We start from the raw sequence: 19,007 nt of genomic DNA on the forward strand, positions 1-19,007 counted from the left end.
ACAGACTCTTCTATTGGCTCCAGTCAGACCAACATTGATGCTTCATATGTTTGATTCTATGCAAACTCAGTGAGCTTCCTTGTTACTCAGCTATAAAAACTTCCCATCAGGCTGTCAGTGGAGTTCACAGCACGTCACTTTCAACATCAACCATGTTTTCTGCAGCTCTGCTGCTGCTGTTGGCAGCTGGATGTGAGTCTCTCTGGATTTGTCAAAGTCAACAGTTCTTCTTTTGCAGTTCAACTTGATCATTTGTTACAAAACATTTTGTTTTTTTAACAGGTGTGAAGTGTGAACAGTTGACACAGCCAGCCTCTGTGACTGTGCAGCCAGGTCAACGTCTGACCATCACCTGTCAGGTCTCTTATTCTGTTAGCAGCTACTACACAGCTTGGATCAGACAGCCTGCAGGGAAAGGACTGGAGTGGATGAGTGATGACACTGACGTCAAAGATTCACTAAAGAACAAGTTCAGTGTCAATTTAGACTCTTCCAGCAACACAGTGACACTAAATGCACAGAATGTGCAGTCTGAAGACACTGCAGTGTATTACTGTGCCAGACAGCCACAGTGAGAGACAATAATAAGAGAGTCATACAAAAACGACTTCCTCTATTTACCACCACTGGAAACATTCAGTTCTCTTAGTATCACTTTTTTTGTGAGTAACTGTCAGTCATGAAAGTTCAGAGTTGTGACTCAATATTGAATTAATTTTTTCATCTCAACTGAAATGTTATAAGTTACATCCAATCACAAATTTGTCACATAAAAAGTCATGAAAAGAATCTTGTTTAGTCGCCCAAGATCTCCCAGACAAACTTCTAAAATTAAAACATTTTACAACTTTCAAAATATATACTGCATGTTAGAAGAGTAAAAGTCCTGTTTAAGGAGCTTTCCTACAGTGGCCCTGAGAGCTCACAGCACTGCAACTTAAGAAAACACATGCAAAAAGACAAAACACAAACAAGTTAAGAAAACATCCTCATCAATTTGACAACTCATGCGCAGCATATAGAAAATGTGCTGCAAAGACCACAACACAACACATTAGAAAAAAGCGATGCAAATAGATAGACTGCAACACAACAGAACGGTTTCCAGAGGACACTTAAAAGTGATGCACACGTCCGGACACGCTTGTTGTCGACACGGATTTTGAGTCACAGCACCATTAAGGTTCTCTATCTGTCAGTGGTAGGGGTGTAACGGTACACACAAGTCATGGTTCAGTGCGTACCCCGGTACGGGGGGTAACGATTCGGTACGGGTTCGGTACAACGGAGAAAAAATTAATAAAAAATTACATGTAAAAGACTATCTTATTTCATTTATTTTGAACAGACACCGATTGAGTGCAAAATAAAAAAATCTTCTTTTATAAAAGTAAAAATTAAATAGAATAAAACATAAAACAAATGTATTAGAAGGGTTATCATTCTCAAAAAAAGACTGAGGTAGCCAGGTAGCACTTTGGTAACATCATTATAAGAAACATTTTCAATGTTGTATCACAAAGCTAAATGTAAACTATACTGGCACAAGTCAAACAAAAAATTTACAAACAGAACTGAATAGCATCTTCTGAAGTTAAAAATACAAAATAAATACACATACAAAAGAAATCTGTGCCTTTAGGTGCAATGCATCACGATTAACTGAGTCTGTTAGATCAACTATGCACCTCTTGAGAAGGTACTAAAGTGTCATTCAATTTTGAGGTTTTTTTTGTTTTTTTTTAAATGAGTTTGTCACTACATTGTCTGTAGTGAGGGCAGATCTGCTGGCAGTAACTACATCCCCTGCAGTCGAGAAAACCCTCTCGCTGGGGACTGAGGTGGCAGATACAGCCAGGTAATGCTTTGCCAACATGGCTAGGTTAGGATAAAGAGATTCATGAGCCTTCCACCAGGCAAGCGGGTTAGAATCAATTGAAATGCAGTCCTTTGCCATGTAGGCATACACTTCATCCTTTGACTGCTGCTTCCAATCAGGCTGGTTACTCTGCTCTGTTCTAAAGAGTGGGCTAAAAAGTTCTGCCATGGCTGACTTCTTTGGTGGAGGGGAAGATGCTGCCTCAAACTGTGCCGTCACTGGAAATGAAGTCGCCTGTGATGAAGTTGATGGACTGGCCTCTGTAGTCTCTCAGGTCTCATCCTGCAGTACAAAATTATAAGAAAAAACAAAACAAAGTAATAATAAGTGAGTGGCGAGTTCAACAGTTCAAGTTAAGACATGAGAGAAGTTGTTGTAAAAATATGAAAACATCATCAGTAGTGTAAAATCAATACATACCTGTTCAGCTCTGCTAAGGACTTCTGTGTGACGAGATCCTCATGGATTTTTTGTTGGCAGGCAGGCTCCAGGTGGGGAAGTGTCTTGAACCTTGGATCCAAAGCAGTGCACTTGTGAAGGAAGTCCTGAAGCCCAGGGACAGAGTACCGGTTTTGCAGATTTTCTCTGATCGCCTGCTTGATTTCCCTTACAGTAGGACTGTCCTCATCATTTTGTTCCATAGATTTCAAGATCATTGTTTCTAGTGGTAAGACCATAGAAACTGATGGTGCTGTTTCAGTGCTCAACATTGTGGTAATTGTCTTCAGAGGCTTCATGATCTCAACCACGCACTCTGCGACCCTCACCTCCTGATCAGTCAGATTGGCTATTTCCTTGTTCTTGAGGGGCCTCTCCGTTAGTGCTGAGTAAACAGCTGTTTGCTGTTCAAGATACCTCTCAACCATATCATAGCTGGGGTTCCAGCGTGTGGGAACATCATTGATGAGACGATGTTTTGGCAAATGCAGCATCTCCTGCTTCTGCTCCAAAATATGTGCAGCTATTGTGCTCCAATGGAAATAAGAAACAGCTCTTTGGATTTTTCCCAGGAGTCGAGATACCTGGTTGACTGCCATAGCTTTCTGTGACGCCGAGTTTAAAGTGTGAGCAAAGCATGCAATTTGTGGACCCAGTCCTGCTTCATTAACTGCATTACCAATGTTTCTTGCATTGTCTGTGGTTACTGCAATGGTTCTGGGCTTTTCAATATTGCACTCTGTTACTGCCTCTTGTAGCTTCTCAGCTAACTGAGTGCTGGTGTGTTGTTCATCCACTGGGCGCGTTAATAAAACTGGATTTCTCATTTCCCACTCAGGGGTGATGAGGTGGGCAGTACCGTGAGGTAGCTTTCAGTGGAACGGGATGTCCACCCATCCGTTGTGAGTGCAACAGCTTGTGCAGTTAACAGCTCATGCTCCACCACTACTCGTGCACGCTTGTAAATGGCGGGGACCACAGACTGGCTGATGTGCGCAAGGGATGGGACACTGTAGCGTACGTAGCTCAAGCACCTTTAATAAATACGTAGCCGGGCTCCTCTACTACGGCATATGGGCGCATAGATGTTGCTATGTATATGCCAATTGCGTCTGTGATGTTTTTGGCCCTGTCAGCGTAAATGTCGAGAGGTGGCTTGAAAGCAGCGGGAATAAGTTGTTGCACCAAAAACTTTTTTCTCCTCGCACCAGTGACAGATATGTCGGGGTGATGCCGTCTTATGTGCGTAAGCATGTTTGAGGTGTTGCCAACCACATACGCACCTCCGTGAAACATCGCCAGCAGACAGTCTTTGTCCGGTCCTCCACTCTCATGCCATCACAACTATATTGTACTTGGAAGCCAAAGTGCTCCCATACAGCTGATTTAAATGAAGCCGGCGGCTCCTCCAACTCTACACTGTCCATCACTTTCCTTATTCATCCTGCTTTTTCTTCTTCTGCAATGACTGTTTCTGGCAGCTTTTAGGCTCATTACTGCCACCTGCCGCCAAGTGAGGACTCGACTTTTTTTTAAACTCACTCAGACATATTCGTCGTATGACTGCGTGCACCGAACAGTTGACGGCACGGGACGAATACAGATACCATTACACCCCTAGTCAGTGGTGTTAGAAAATGGGATAAAAAAGTACGTGTTATTGATTAATTTTTAACATTGTTATTGCATGATTCAGATATAAGCCTATTGCAGTGATCTGCTGGCAAACTATCGTTAGCCTTTTGCTTGTAATTAGCGAAAGGCTAATTAACAGCAGATCACTGCAATAGGCTAAAATCACATTATATTATATTAAATCTGCATCAACAACAAGTGTGTCCGGACATGTGCATAACTTTTAAGTGTCCTCTGGAAACACTTCCGTTGTATTGTGGTCTTTGCAGCTTGTTTTCTAAATGCTGCGCATGTGTTGTCAAATTGATGAAGATGTTTTCTTAATTTGCTTGTCTTTTGTCTTTTTGCATGTGTTTTACAGTTCTTATCGAATGTCTTATTACTTGTCTAACCTGTTATTTACTCTCCAAATTAGATCACAAATATAGTGATAGTTCAATGAATCAAATTGTATGTGCTTTTCCGTCTGTAATGCATATAAGATAAACAAACCTGCATACCTTGCTGTACCAAAACCTGCAGTACTCATCTTTACCACAATTATCTCACATGAATACTGTTCTCACTTCAAGCAGTCTCCAAGAACTAGTGTTGTGTCGGTCGCGAACGTGTCGTTCAAACGAACAAATCTTTTGAGTGAACGAAGTGAACGAAATCACTTCAAGAACTGATTTGTTCCTTTTTCAGTTCAGTTGAGAACTGCCGCGACTCACACAGAGAACTGTGAGGACGTAATTCACGTTCGTGCTGTGATTCATTCATGATTCGCGAACCTACTGCATACAGAGAACTGTCGCTGAGGACGTGATTCTCGTTCACATACTGTGCTGAAAGTGGCGCTATAGGACAGGACTGCTGCTTTTAACTGTCTGCTGGGCAGGTGAAGATTATCACAGATCTTGATCTCACATAGCTTAAAACTGTGTCATCAGCTAGTTTCACTCGATGTTTTCTTTTATTCTCCTGACAGGTGTTGATGGTCAGACTCTGACAGAATCTGAACCAGTGGTTAAAAGGCCTGGAGAATCTCACAGATTGACCTGTACAGCCTCTGGATTCACACTCAGCAGCTACTGGATGCAATGGATCAGACAGGCTCCTGGAAAAGGACTGGAGTGGATCGCCTTGACTTATACAGATGACAGCAAACAATTCTACTCTGAGTCAGTCAAAGGCCGGTTTACCATCTCCAGAGACAACAGCAGACAGCAGGTGTATCTGCAGATGAACAGTCTGAAGACTGAAGATTCTGCTGTGTATTATTGTGCTCGCAGCCACAGTGACTGGAGTTGTTGAGCAGCTGTACAAAAACCTACAGAACTCATCTTTACTGGGCTGAAGGGGCCAAACATGACGTACTCCGCACATTCAGCTTCAGCAGGCCCTTTGCCAATAGCTCGTAAAAACGCCATCACCGACAAGATGACACAAGTTATATGCAATCATATGTGGCCCAGTGGTATCGTTTCGGGATCTCATGATGGAACTGGAGCTTAATGTCGGGGGGGGGGGGGGGTGTTTTCGAATAAATTGCGTGTAATTTCAAATTCGTTCGAACTTGATTTTTTGAAAAAGTGACAGCCCTACAATGTATGAACCATAAATTATTTGAATTTAGTTTGAAAAGAGAAAAACAGTTTGGAAATGATTTGATCAGCGTGTCTTGATCAAAACATTAAGTCAAATCTCTTAAACACCTGTTAATTGTGTGATGGTATAGACGACAATCAAGCAATATTCATAAAAGTGATTCTGCTGATCAGAATTAAACTGTGGATTATTCATATTGTTGTAAATATTCTAATGTGCTGCCAACTGTTCTCAAATTGACTGATAAGAAACAAAATATTGATGACAAGATGAATCATTATTTCATTAACTTTAATAAAACCTGTATGTTAATGTGTCAGATGTCTGAACTAAGAATAACATTTCTTTGTTTATGGAATAAATGTGGTTGTGTTGTTAATACTGACTGACATTTCACAGACACTAAAACATGTTAGACTCTTGGACATTAATTCCCTAGTATTGATATAGATCTCCAGTCCAGCTGTTTCCTCCCTGTGAGGAGGAGTCAATGCAAAACTCAGATGTCTTCCTTCTCTACTTATCTGACTGCAGAGAGGATGACAGAGAACAGTGGACACACAGTTTAACATGATGGACTATAGGACAGGACTGCTGCTGTTAACTGTCTGCTGGGCAGGTGAACATTGAACTAAATCTCTAATGTTGAGTTGAGTTTCAAATATACAGTAATTCATGTATATTCAACTTGTGTCTCAACAGGTGTTGATGGTCAGACTCTGACAGAATCTGAACCAGTGGTTAAAAGGCCTGGAGAATCTCACAGATTGACCTGTACAGCCTCTGGATTCACGTTCAGCAGCTACGCTATGCACTGGATCAGACAGGCTCCTGGAAAAGGACTGGAGTGGGTCGCATATATCAACTATGACAGTAGCTACATCTACTACTCTGAGTCAGTCAAAGGCCGGTTTACCATCTCCAGAGACAACAGCAGACAGCAGGTGTATCTGCAGATGAACAGTCTGAAGACTGAAGATTCTGCTGTTTATTATTGTGCTCGAGAGCCACAGTGACTGGAGTTGGTTGAGCAGCTGTACAAAAACCTGCAGTTATCATCTGTACTGAACCATACTGATAGACCCATAAGAAAGAATTTCATTTGTATCTACATCTTTCTACAGGTCTTGCAGTAATCATGCCTGGGTGGAGCTAGTGAAATTGAACTCAGCTTTCCAAATAATGTTGTTAATAATAGTTAATTCATGATTATACAGGCGGGGCGATAGCGTTTTTCACTTAATAAATCATCATCATTTAAAAACTGCATTTTGTATTTTCTGAGGTTATCTTTGTCTGATATTAAAATTTGATTGGGTGCCGTTTTGCTCAGTTGGTAGAGTGTGCGTCCCATGTGCCGAGGCCTGGGTCCCTTTGCTGCGTGTCACTCCCCCTCTCTCGCTCCCTGTTTCCTGTCATTTCTTCAGCTGTTCTATCAATAAAGCCATAAAAGGCCAAAAAAAAAAAAAAATGTTTGATGATCTGAAACATTTAGGTGTGACAAAACAGCAAAAACAAAAGAAATCTGTAAGGGGGCAAATACTCTTTCACAGCACTGTATATATAATACATGCAGCTTAACTGAAATCTTTGTGAGAAACCTATAATGTTTAATTACAAACAAATATATGACTAAAAAGGGACATGTTATACATTCTTTAGTTGAACTTAGAATCCACATCTCTGAGAAAACAGTAGCTGACCAAAACCAGCATTTGTGTAGTAATTACATTTATAATATAAGATGTAATTGTCATTTAAAAGATCACTGACATACAGAATATCTGACAGAAGGTCCAAGTTTTTCTGGTTCTCTGTGGCTTCAAACATCCACGATATGAAAACTGAACCTTTGAAAATTCAGACTTTAAACCAGCTGCAGCAGACTGAAGTATTCAATTATATTGTCCAGCTCACATCACCTTTGTTTGCAATTTATATATAATAACAAAAGCAAACGTAGTAAACAATACATTAATGAATCTTGCAATTATATCAAAATATGTTTTTCATGATCCTAAAATTCAAGATTAAACTTTTTTTAATGTACATTATGATATGAATCAAATAATTTAAGCCATTGTTAATCATTATTCGACTCAAGTTTATAACAACCAATCTGCTGGATGCTTTGTCAAAACTATATTGAAATTGAAAAATCAAATGTCTTAATTTGACTTTAAAAGAAGAATGAGATGTAGGAGGAGCTTCCTGTAAACAAACTCTCACAGTGATCCAGTTGACATCATATTTAAAGAGGACTCATGGATTTGAAAACAGAAGCACACTTTGAACATGGCTTACAGAAAGCTGACACTCCTGGTTGTTGCTCTGTTTGTTTCCACTGCTGCTGAAGGTTGGACCATAACAGAGTCTGAACCAACAGTTAAAAGACCCGGAGAGTCCCACAGACTCACCTGCACAACATCTGGATTTGACTCTAGAGGCTCAGTCTGGAACTGGATCAGACAGGCTCCTGGAAAAGGACTGGAGTGGGTCGCACTTGTACACACAGCTAGTACTCCTATCTTTTACTCCCAGTCAGTCAAGGGTAGATTCACCATCTCCAGAGATGACTCCAGCAGTAAAGTCTACCTACAGATGAACAGTCTGAAGACTGAGGACACAGTAGTGTATTACTGTGCCAGAAAGACACAGTGAGAGACAATAACAGGAGAGTCATACAAACACTTCTTCCTCTTCTAATCCTGTTGTGCTGCACAAAGTCACAGAGAATTAGAATAGAGAAAACAAATCTGTTTTGTGTGTTTTTCCTTGGAAGTAATGTTTAGAGGAGATGTAAAATGTCCAGGGGGAGAAACTTCTGGTCATGAAAGAATGCTTTTTTGTTTTGTGTCTCTTGTTTTAATTTGTGCAATGACATTGTAACTTATTGTCCCTTAAACTTGGCGTACTGATACAGTATAAGCAGACTCTGTGTGTCTGGAGGTACAGACACTAAAAGATGAGTTTCAGAGAATCAAGAATCTCTTGATAATAATAATGAGTTTAGAGACGACACTGACCAAGTGTTACACACATTTCCTGGTGCTCTCTGTCAGGTGACAATCTGCATGATGTATGGCATACTGTATGAACCTGATCTGTTGACAGACCTGTGTTTGGAGTACATTTGAATCACTACCATTATTGCATCTGTTTCATGTTAACTTTTATCCTTCATTTCTGGTTTGTAAAGATGGCCTCTATGTATGAGCCCAATAGCTCTAAGACTCACAAGACAAGTTTTCTACAAACATTGAAATTAAATAAATAAATAAAATAAATTACAAATGTTACTGTTAACATTTCTAACTGCCCTGTTGACTAGAAGTTTGAATATAGAGCTGACAGACCAGCACAGATGTAGAGATATTCTGTTAAAGGTAAAAGACATGCATCCAAAATTTTACTTGAGAAAAAGTGCTCATATTTTACCCTCTTGCATTTAAAAAAGCCCTCATGCTTATCTCAAAGAAAAGCAAAAACAGTTTTTTCTCTTACCTCTGAGCTTTAATCAAATCAAATAAATGAGATTTTCAGTCCCTCTTGGTTCTTTGTTTCTCAGTCATTTCAATAATTTTCATCAGATACTGATACTGCTCCATCATCAAAATTACTCCTCACTTGTGATGATTCAAACTGTATCAGCAGCTGTATGTTTGGATTCAGGCTCCAAGTGTTGGATCTCACTCTTCCATTTATAACGTGTCTTGTCTAATCAGTGCTGAAACTTTAAACACATGATAAGCAAATATAAGACAAAACACTGATGTAAATAATATCTTAAATGAGCCAACCATGATATTCTTTGAATAAGATGACTCTCTTCAGTACATAAACATCAGTTTTTTTCAGCATCGTTAGGAGGAGCAAATGCAAATCTTGAACTCTTCCATCTTTATTTATCTCACTGCAAACTGAAGACAAACCAAACCACCAGCTAAACATGCAACATGTTTTCACTATGTCTTTAACTGCATTTCTGATACTATCACTGGCCTCTGGTGAATACATGCTTCTGAACTCTTTACTTTCTTTATCAAGGTTTCTGTTTGGCTCCATTCTGATCAAACTGCTTTTCTTTCCAGGTGTTTGCAGTCAGACTCTGACCGAGTCTGAACCAGTGGTGAAGCAGCATGGAGAATCCCACAGACTGACCTGTACATATGCAGGAATATCAGATGGTGATGCTGATATCAGTTGGATCACACAAGCTGAAGGACAAGGACTGGAGTGGGTTTCTCACATTTCTGTTCCAAGTGGAGCTGATAAACTTTATTCCACATCAGTCCAGAATCGCTTCACCATCTCCAGAGACAACAGCAGACAGCAGGTGTATCTGCAGATGAACAGTCTGAAGACTGAAGATTCTGCTGTTTATTATTGTGCTCAAGAGACACAGTGACACAGGAAGGAGCAGCACTGTACAAAAACTCAACATGTCAAAACAAGTCAAAACTTTACTTTCTGCTTTTCACAATTACAGAAATAAATTAATTATATTTATTTATAAATCTATTATAGTTCTGGTGTTTTTAGATATTCTACTACTAATATTCTCTTTATGTCAGTGTGTTTACATCTGACTTGTTGAAGTCTTGTAAAGAATAACAAAAAAAACGAATTATTAAAAACATTACAATCATATGAATATTGTTTTACATGTGTGTCAAAATTAATGTTCATAACACAACTTCAAGCTCTGACTCCTTGTGACAGGACAGTTGATGCTCCTTTTATATCCTGTCAGTGTCCTTCTCTATGCAAAGTGAACTTCCTCACAGTCAGCTATAAAGACTTGATATCATGCTGTCAGCTGCAGCAGAAGAAGAGAAGCTCCCATCAGATCACCTTCAATACCAACCATGTTCTCTGTAGCTCTGCTGCTGCTGCTGGATCCTGTGAGTCTCACTGAGGCAGAGACACTGTATGATCACAGCACACTGACTGTTCACTGTTATTACACTCATTCAATATTCAACATGTTTTCCTCCACAGGCGTGAAGTGTGAACAGTTGACACAGCCAGCCTCTGTGACTTTGCAGCCAGGTCAACGTCTGACCATCACCTGTCAGGTCTCTTATTCTATTAGCAGCTATGCTACAGCTTGGATCAGACAGCCTGCAGGGAAAGGACTGGAGTGGATTATAAGAGGAGGTGTTGGATATAGCACATACATCAAGGATTCACTAAAGAACAAATGCAGTATCAACTCAGACTCTTCCAGCAACACAGTGACTCTAAATGAACAGAATGTGCAGTCTGAAGACACTGCTGTGTATTACTGTGCCAGACAGCCACAATAACACAAACCATCAGTAGACCTGAACAAAAACCCCTCAGTGCCTGAACACTTGTAACATGAAGCCACCAGAGGAGGAGCCCTCAGACCACTAATGATTTCAACACCAGTTCACTGTTACAGTAACAAGAGGAAGAGTCTGCAGACTTTAGTGAAAGGATCTTAATTCAATTTGTTTACAACAACTTAAATACTTGTATTAAATTATGTTTTCTCATGTTATAATTTAAGTTGTATCATCTCATTTGTTAGAATAATATGCTCCCATATTATTATTTACGACCAGTTTATATTATCCCCCTACTTTGTTAGCCACATGGACAACATGACCATTAATTTTTTAGTATGTGTGCAAGGCATTGTGGGTTTTCTTGTCGGTTGTTGTAATGGAGCACTTGCCATGGCTACTGATGATTTTCCCGGAGCTGTGAAGTAATTAATAAGCACATAGAAAGATATCTATACATTGTATTTCATATATGGCAAATGAAAATGGAAACGCAACAACTTGGACTTCATAAAGAGTGATACGTTTCTGTTAAACAAATTACACTTTCAAATGTTTTCATACATGATGAAGTCACGTAATTATATAAATTCCATTGACATCTTGAAGATGCAAAAAGTTTGTGTCTTTTCATTAACACATTATTTAAAAAAGCTGCTTTAATCAGTTAATCAGAAGTCTTCAGCTTCATGGAGTCCACAAACAACAAAACATGGTGCGTTCATAATAATCCAAAGTGTGTTTGTCAGTGTTTTAAGTTTCACCCTCTCATTGAGTGAGATGAAGAGAAAAGCCTGAACATTAAGTTTTCATTTTGATTCATTTAAATATGCTTTAGTCAGCTGATTTACTGTCATCAGTATGTAAATTAGCCTCCTTGTGTGTTTCGCCTCATAAGTACGTGAAGTTTGTGTCAGTGAGAGGACAGAAGAGCTCACATCAGTTCAGCTTCAACATCAACCATGTTCTCTGTAGCTCTGCTGCTGCTGCTGGCTGCTGGATCCTGTGAGGAGCTTCCAGTGGATTCACACTAATAAACACATTAGAAACACTGAATAGTCAGATGGATGATGGAGATAATGTTGATTTGTGTTTCCACAGGTGTGAACAGTATTGATCTCATCCAGCCAGACTCAAAGGTTGTGCAGCCTGGACAGTCTTTGACCATCACCTGTCAGGTCTCTGGTTATTCTTTGACTGACAACAGCTATGCAACAGGTTGGATCAGACAGTGTGAAGGAAAACCAATGGACTGGATTTCTCATCAGTGGGGAACCATTGGCCTTTATCAAAATAATGCTCTGAAGAACAAGTTCAGCTACAGCAGAGACACTTCTGCTAGAACAGTGACTCTAACAGGACAGAATCTGCAGCCTGAGGACACAGCTGTTTATTACTGTGTACGTCAGACCACAGTGATACAAACCACCAACAGACCTGCACAAATACCCAGAGACCATGTGACTCAACCACACATACATGTTGTTAAATGCAAACATTAATACAGATGGGGGTGTGTGAGGAGTTTATATACATGAATCTTTATTTAATTCACTGAATTGTTAAGGCAATGTTTTGTTTCTGGTAGACAGAATAAGAGGTGAAAATGTTGATGGTTGATCTAAGTTCTCAGTGTAGAAGAGACTAAGAGAAACTTGAATTTCCTCAATTCAAGATGAACGTAATGACTCGTTTAGCTAATTTATTTTCATGTAATTCATCGCCTCTAAAAGATGGGAAAACGTTTCATAATTTAACTACAGCTTTAAGAGTGGCTGTATTTCTTCATACATACACACATAGGATGCAATTTTCCCTGAGTTGAGCCAAGCTGAAAAAAGCTCTAAACTTGTATGTCTTGAGTAAAAGATTGTCTTTTAGAACAATTTTTTTTTTTTTCACGACACAATCAGTCCAGAAATTAGTTGCCAGACTTTTTTCTACAGTGTCTGCTGTTACTGTACTTGTGCAAATGTGTGTGTGTCACTGTAGAGGAGTTCTGTGCAAACTCTTCTCTTATAAACACACCGCAAGTAACTTGTGTCAGAAAGTTGTGACAGACCGAGTTGTAGTTAGTTTTCATGGTGAGAAAATTAATTCTGCTTTACTTCTTTTGTAAATGTCAAACCTGTGATTTACAAGTTTGTTGGATAACGATCACATTCTCTTTGCTTCCAGGAGTTTGGAGTGAGATCAAACTGGACCAGTCTCCCTCTGAGGTGAAAACACCTGGAGAGACAGTGAAGATGTCATGTGTCATATCTGGTTATAGCATGACAAGCTACAATATTCACTGGATACGACAGAAGCCAGGGAAAGCTCTGGAGTGGATTGGGAGGATGTACACAGGTTCAAACTCTGCTATCTATGCCAGCTCCTTCCAAAGTGGTTTCCTCATGACTGAAGACGTGTCCAGCAGCACTCAGTACCTTGAGATCAGGAGCCTGACAGCAGAAGATTCTGCTGTTTACTTCTGTGCTCGTAGAGACACAGTGACTGAAGACAGTGGAGCAGCTGCACAAAAACCTCCACAGACAACAAACATGTGATCTTCATGACATCTGGGTTTTATCTCCACTTGCAAAAGCACTTTATATCCACATTAGGTTCCCATAAAGTTTACTGTAAACTCATGACTTAATGTTTAATCTCTTTATGTTACATCACTCGCAGTAACACAGTTTCTTCAGTTGTCAAAACATTAAATAACACAATTTTTCTACACAAGTAGAAACTCTTAATGTCATGAATCCCCCCCAAAACATTCAGGTGATTGGTGGATGGTTTAACATGATAAAATGACAATTCAACAAACTGCAAAAATACTCATGGATATGGGTGATAACCATTATAAGAATACTACAGATAATTATTCAGCACATATGCTGTCTACAGGAAGAAATTAGAAAAAATGATGCTGATACAAATTATATGTGAATTGGTTTGAATGAATGCTGTTTGGAAATGTAACAGATTCCTGAACTAAAGTTTGCATTTAGGTGTGTTATTAAAATACATCAGGGAATTATTTCCTCCCTGTGAGGAGGAGTCAATGCAAAACTCAGATGTCTTCCTCCTCTACTTATCTGACCACAGAGAGGATGACAGAGAACAGTGGACACACAGTTTAACATGATGGACTATAGGACAGGACTGCTGCTGTTAACTGTCTGCTGGGCAGGTGAACATCTACACTGATCTTAATTTTAGATTACTTTTATTTGTGCTGCCAAGCTAATGACACATATATGTTTTTGTCTCAACAGGTGTTGATGGTCAGACTCTGACAGAATCTGAACCAGTGGTTAAAAGGCCTGGAGAATCTCACAGATTGACCTGTACAGCCTCTGGATTCACATTCAGTGACTATCATATGAACTGGGTCAGACAGGCTCCTGGAAAAGGACTGGAGTGGATCGCCTTGACTTATTATGATGACAGCAAACAATACTACTCTGAGTCAGTCAAAGGCCAGTTTACCATCTCCAGAGACAACAGCAGACAGCAGGTGTATCTGCAGATGAACAGTCTGAAGACTGAAGATTCTGCTTTTTATTATTGTGCTCGAGAGACACAGTGACTGGAGTTGGTTGAGCAGCTGTACACAAACCTACAGAACTCATCTTTACTGGACTGAGAGACCCATAGGAAAAAAATCCATTTGTATTCACATGTTTTATTCTTTAAAAGAATCATCTAAACTGTCCCGATAATGACCATCATCAACCAATAATAAAAAACACTCAATACATAAATGATTTTAAAAAGTCTGTAAACATCACAAAACTCCTACAGATCTCATCTTTATCACAATCATCTCACATCATCACTGTCCTCACCTCAATCAAAGAAAATTATACATTGATGTTCATATTGATATCTACATAATACATATATATAATACATGCAGCTAAATTGAAATCATCGTGAGAAACTTATAATGTTTAATTACAACAGAAATATGACTAAAAAAGGACATCTTATTCATTCCATAGTTGAACTTCTTGGAATCCACACCTCAGAGAAAACAGTTGCTGACAAAAAAAAAAAAAGCATTTGTGTAGTAATTGCACATAATTATAAAAGATGTAATTGTTATTTAAAAGATCACTGACATACAGCATATCTAACAGACAGTCAGCAGAGTTTACATGTGCACTACAGCAATCAGTTTTTAGTATCCAAGTTTTTCTGGATGTCTGTGGCTTTAAACAGCCTTAAACCAGCTGCAGCAGACTGAAGTGTTCATTATATTCTCTTGCTCACATCACCTCTGCAATTTGCAATTAATGTATGAAAACAAAAACAACCATATTCATTAATAAAAAAATAATCTTGCATTTATGATAGTATATATTTTTCATGATCCTAAAGATTCAACTTTTTAAGTTTAAGTTTAAGTTAAATTGTCTAAATTTACCCAACAGCTCTTTGTAGACATGGAGGTACAGATGTGTTCAATTTGTCAGGTTGTTTAAATACTGTTTTATTTTGCATTCAAACTGTTTAATTTGACTTTAAAAGCAGAATGAGATGTAGGAGGGGCTTCCTGTAAACAAACTCTCACAGTGACCCAGTTGACATCATATTTAAAGAGGACTCATGGATTTGAAAACCGAAGCACACTCTGAACATGGCTTACAGAAAGCTGACACTCCTGGTTGTTGCTCTGTTTGTTTCGACTGCTGCTGAAGGTTGGACCATAACAGAGTCTGAACCAACAGTTAAAAGACCCGGAGAGTCCCACAGACTCACCTGCACAACATCTGGATTTGACTTTGGAGGCTCAGTCTGGAACTGGATCAGACAGGCTCCTGGAAAAGGACTGGAGTGGATCGCTTATATAGACACAGCTAGTACTCCTATCTTTTACTCCGAGTCAGTCAAGGGAAGATTCACCATCTCCAGAGATGACTCCAGCAGTAAACTCTACCTTCAGATGAACAGTCTGAAGACTGAGGACACAGCAGTGTATTACTGTGCCAGAGAGACACAGTGAGAGACAATAACAGGAGAGTCATACAAAAACCACTTCCTCTATTTACCACCACTGGGAATATTACATTTTATCTGCCATACATTTACTGACATATAATTTTTGTTGATATGTTGATATGATTTGTTTTTAGTCCATCATTTTACAACATGATTTAAATGGGAATAACAATAATAACAATTCAAGTCAATAATTTAATATGGAGTCAAAGTTTTGAAAAAGGAACAATAATTATTAAGGATTTTGAAAAAGGCTCCAGATGTTGATCAAACAAAAGAAGTTTTTCCAGACTTCAAGTTGAACCACAGCAGATTGAGGCATTGGTGTGTTTTTATGAAGAGCTGTGTGTCTCTGGTCTCTCGAGACAAGATAGCAACTAATCAATTTTTAAATGTAAAATAACTAAAATGCTACACAGAAGCCAAACTTAGAGAGCAAATTCTGATTTCCTCGATCAAATTAACTTGGCTTGAATCTAAACATGTTATGTATTGTCATTGTCCAAGTTCAGCACACTGAAGGTACAAAAGACATCCACTATAATTTTCTCCTTTTTGTGAGGAGGAGTCAATGCAAAACTCAGATGTCTTCCTCCTCTACTTATCTGACTGCAGAGAGGATGACAGAGAACAGTGGACACACAGTTTAACATGATGGACTATAGGACAGGACTGCTGCTGTTAACTGTCTGCTGGGCAGGTGAAGATTATCACAGATCTTGATCTAACATAGCTTATAACTGTGTCATCAGCTAGTTTCACTCAATGTTTTCTTTTATTCTCCTGACAGGTGTTGATGGTCAGACTCTGACAGAATCTGAACCAGTGGTTAAAAGGCCTGGAGAATCTCACAGATTGACCTGTACAGCCTCTGGATTCACATTCAGCAGCTATAGCATGAACTGGATCAGACAGGCTCCTGGAAAAGGACTGGAGTGGATCGCTTATATCAATGGCAACAGTGCCTACATCTACTACTCTGAGTCAGTCAAAGGCCGGTTTACCATCTCCAGAGACAACAGCAGACAGCAGGTGTATCTGCAGATGAACAGTCTGAAGACTGAAGATTCTGCTGTTTATTATTGTGCTCGACAGCCACAGTGACTGGAGTTGTTGAGCAGCTGTACAAAAACCTACAGAACTCATCTTTACTGGGCTGAAGGAGCCCAAGCATTAAGTATATTATATCATACACAAATTATATTATAATTTTAAATCTGTTCATTAGAAATATTGATAGTAAACATTTAAAACACAATAAAGGTTACTAGTTGATAAAAGGCCCAACAACAGCACAACAATGTGGTCACTGAAATGAACATTTCTACAAATTAAGAGGCAACAATGTCTCTGAATGTTGTGGAATCTAAATGAGTCATGATATAACGATGAATAATAAGTTTCTTTCATAAAATCACTAGAGGGCAGTCAGTGACAAATTTGTCTCTCCTCTGTTACTTAAAGGAGACTCTGTGTTCTCATTAATATTAACTGACTGACTCTCAACACTCAGATGTAGTTTTTGCATTTTGTCTCACAGGTTTCAGTTCCTGAGCAGCTGTTTTCCTCTCGAGGCTCCAAGTTTCTCTGTATGTCTTCAAACATCTGCGGACACCGAAATGATTAAACAATCTTTCATGCCAACCAGCAGCATCAGACAGAAGTTTTCATACTGTTTACATGATGCTGTCTGCTGTCACTTTGCTGCAAATACAGGAAGAACACTAAGTGATCAAATGCTGCAATAACAACAAGCTGTTCTTACATTTGAAGTTAATCTTAAATGTGATGTAGGAGGTGCTGACAGTAAATACATTCTCTCAGGAAAACAGCTCACATCATATTTAAAGTGTTTTAATGATTTGAAAACATGCTGAACACACTGTAAACATGGCTTATAGAAAGCAACATTCTTGGTGGTTTCTCCTTTTGTTTCCATGACACATCATCATTAATATTGTCATGCTGATTTTAAAGAATATGTTTTCCATTATCTATGGTTCATGTAATATTCACAGTAAGAATAGTTGTAATAATCATTTACAGTTGTTTCATTTCTGTAAAAACAGGGACATTTTTCAAAATGTTCCAGTTGAGTGCGTAATGAAATGAAAATATCATGTGTAAAGCAGAGGTGATTTCCAGGCATGTTTTCACTCTGCAGATATAATAACAGTCAACAGACTCTTCTATTGGCTCCAGTCAGACCAACATTGATCAGTAGACCTGAACAAAAACCCCTCAGTGTCTGAACACATGAAGCCAACAGAGGAGGAGCCCTCAGATCACTAATGATTTCAACACCTGTTCACTGTTACAGTAAAGAGAAACAGACACATCAATTCAATAATGATGAAGAAAAATGAATACAACACATTTCATTAGAATGCACAATAACAATATTATTGAATGTAGCAGAGATAATATCTAAAAAGTGTCTTCTCTGTCTGACTCACAATTAATGAATGCATTAATTTATTTTTCAGCTCATAACTATGTTTTTAAAAGTTTTTCATGTTACAATAAAATAAACCATCAAACAAATATGTTTTTTTTCCTCTGGAGTTTTCTGTCCCCTGATATCTAAATTATATTTATTGATCTTCACTGATGTCCATGTGACCACCTCACAGGCTACCATGTTTTGATCATCAGACCTCCATCAGTTTGACTACTGTTCAAAACTTAGAGAACTAAAACATTGTATTCAATGAAACTGTCCATAATGAAGCCATGTGCTTGCTTGTTAATTATTGAGACAAACGATCACTTTCTTTTTATACAACAACCCAACCTTGGAACATTTTTGGACATTTTCACAAAAGTCCACCCCTTATTATGAATATCATTTTCAAATTACTTTACATGATGTAGCTATTTGTCATAACTTCAATTTACACTATGATTTAAATATTTTTCTCTATCAACAGGTATTTTACATGACTGTTTGTTTTACAATGATGGCAATTCAGATGTTGAACCTGAGTCACATGTCTGTAGACTTCCAAAAGGTGTTCTGGCTGGAAGCTTTTCTTGCACCTTCACAGACGTCCAAAAAGAGTGAGACATCCAGATACTGAACCTGGTTTGAACTTCAACAGACATCCATTGTACAGTTTGACCAAACAGTAACTAATATATATGTCAAATCCAGTTAC

At 38.7% G+C, this 19,007-nt stretch overlaps 4 gene segments (V, D, J or C); all 4 read left to right on the forward strand.

Annotated features, from left to right (window-relative positions):
• The first annotated feature begins 152 nt into the window (after positions 1–152).
• Positions 153–5,248, forward strand: LOC115575204 (immunoglobulin heavy variable 3-33-like). The segment is given in 3 exon segments: positions 153–192; positions 4,885–4,887; positions 4,923–5,248. Coding segments are annotated over 3 exon segments (369 nt in total).
• An 864-nt stretch (positions 5,249–6,112) lies between these two features.
• On the forward strand, positions 6,113–6,543 carry LOC115576129 (immunoglobulin heavy variable 3-30-3-like; the record flags this gene model as incomplete). The annotated part of the segment is given in 2 exon segments: positions 6,113–6,161; positions 6,245–6,543. Coding segments are annotated over 2 exon segments (348 nt in total), but the record flags the coding sequence as incomplete, so codon positions are not given.
• Positions 6,544–11,789: 5,246 nt separating this feature from the next.
• On the forward strand, positions 11,790–12,356 carry LOC115575205 (immunoglobulin heavy variable 2-26-like). The segment is given in 2 exon segments: positions 11,790–11,859; positions 11,956–12,356. Coding segments are annotated over 2 exon segments (444 nt in total).
• A 1,612-nt stretch (positions 12,357–13,968) lies between these two features.
• LOC115575206 (immunoglobulin heavy variable 3-21-like) lies at positions 13,969–18,929 on the forward strand. The segment is given in 3 exon segments: positions 13,969–14,035; positions 16,640–16,936; positions 18,850–18,929. Coding segments are annotated over 3 exon segments (426 nt in total).
• The last annotated feature ends 78 nt before the right edge of the window (positions 18,930–19,007 follow it).

Source organism: Sparus aurata, chromosome 23 (assembly GCF_900880675.1).
Source record: "Sparus aurata chromosome 23, fSpaAur1.1, whole genome shotgun sequence".
NCBI classification, from domain to species: domain Eukaryota; kingdom Metazoa; phylum Chordata; class Actinopteri; order Spariformes; family Sparidae; genus Sparus; species Sparus aurata.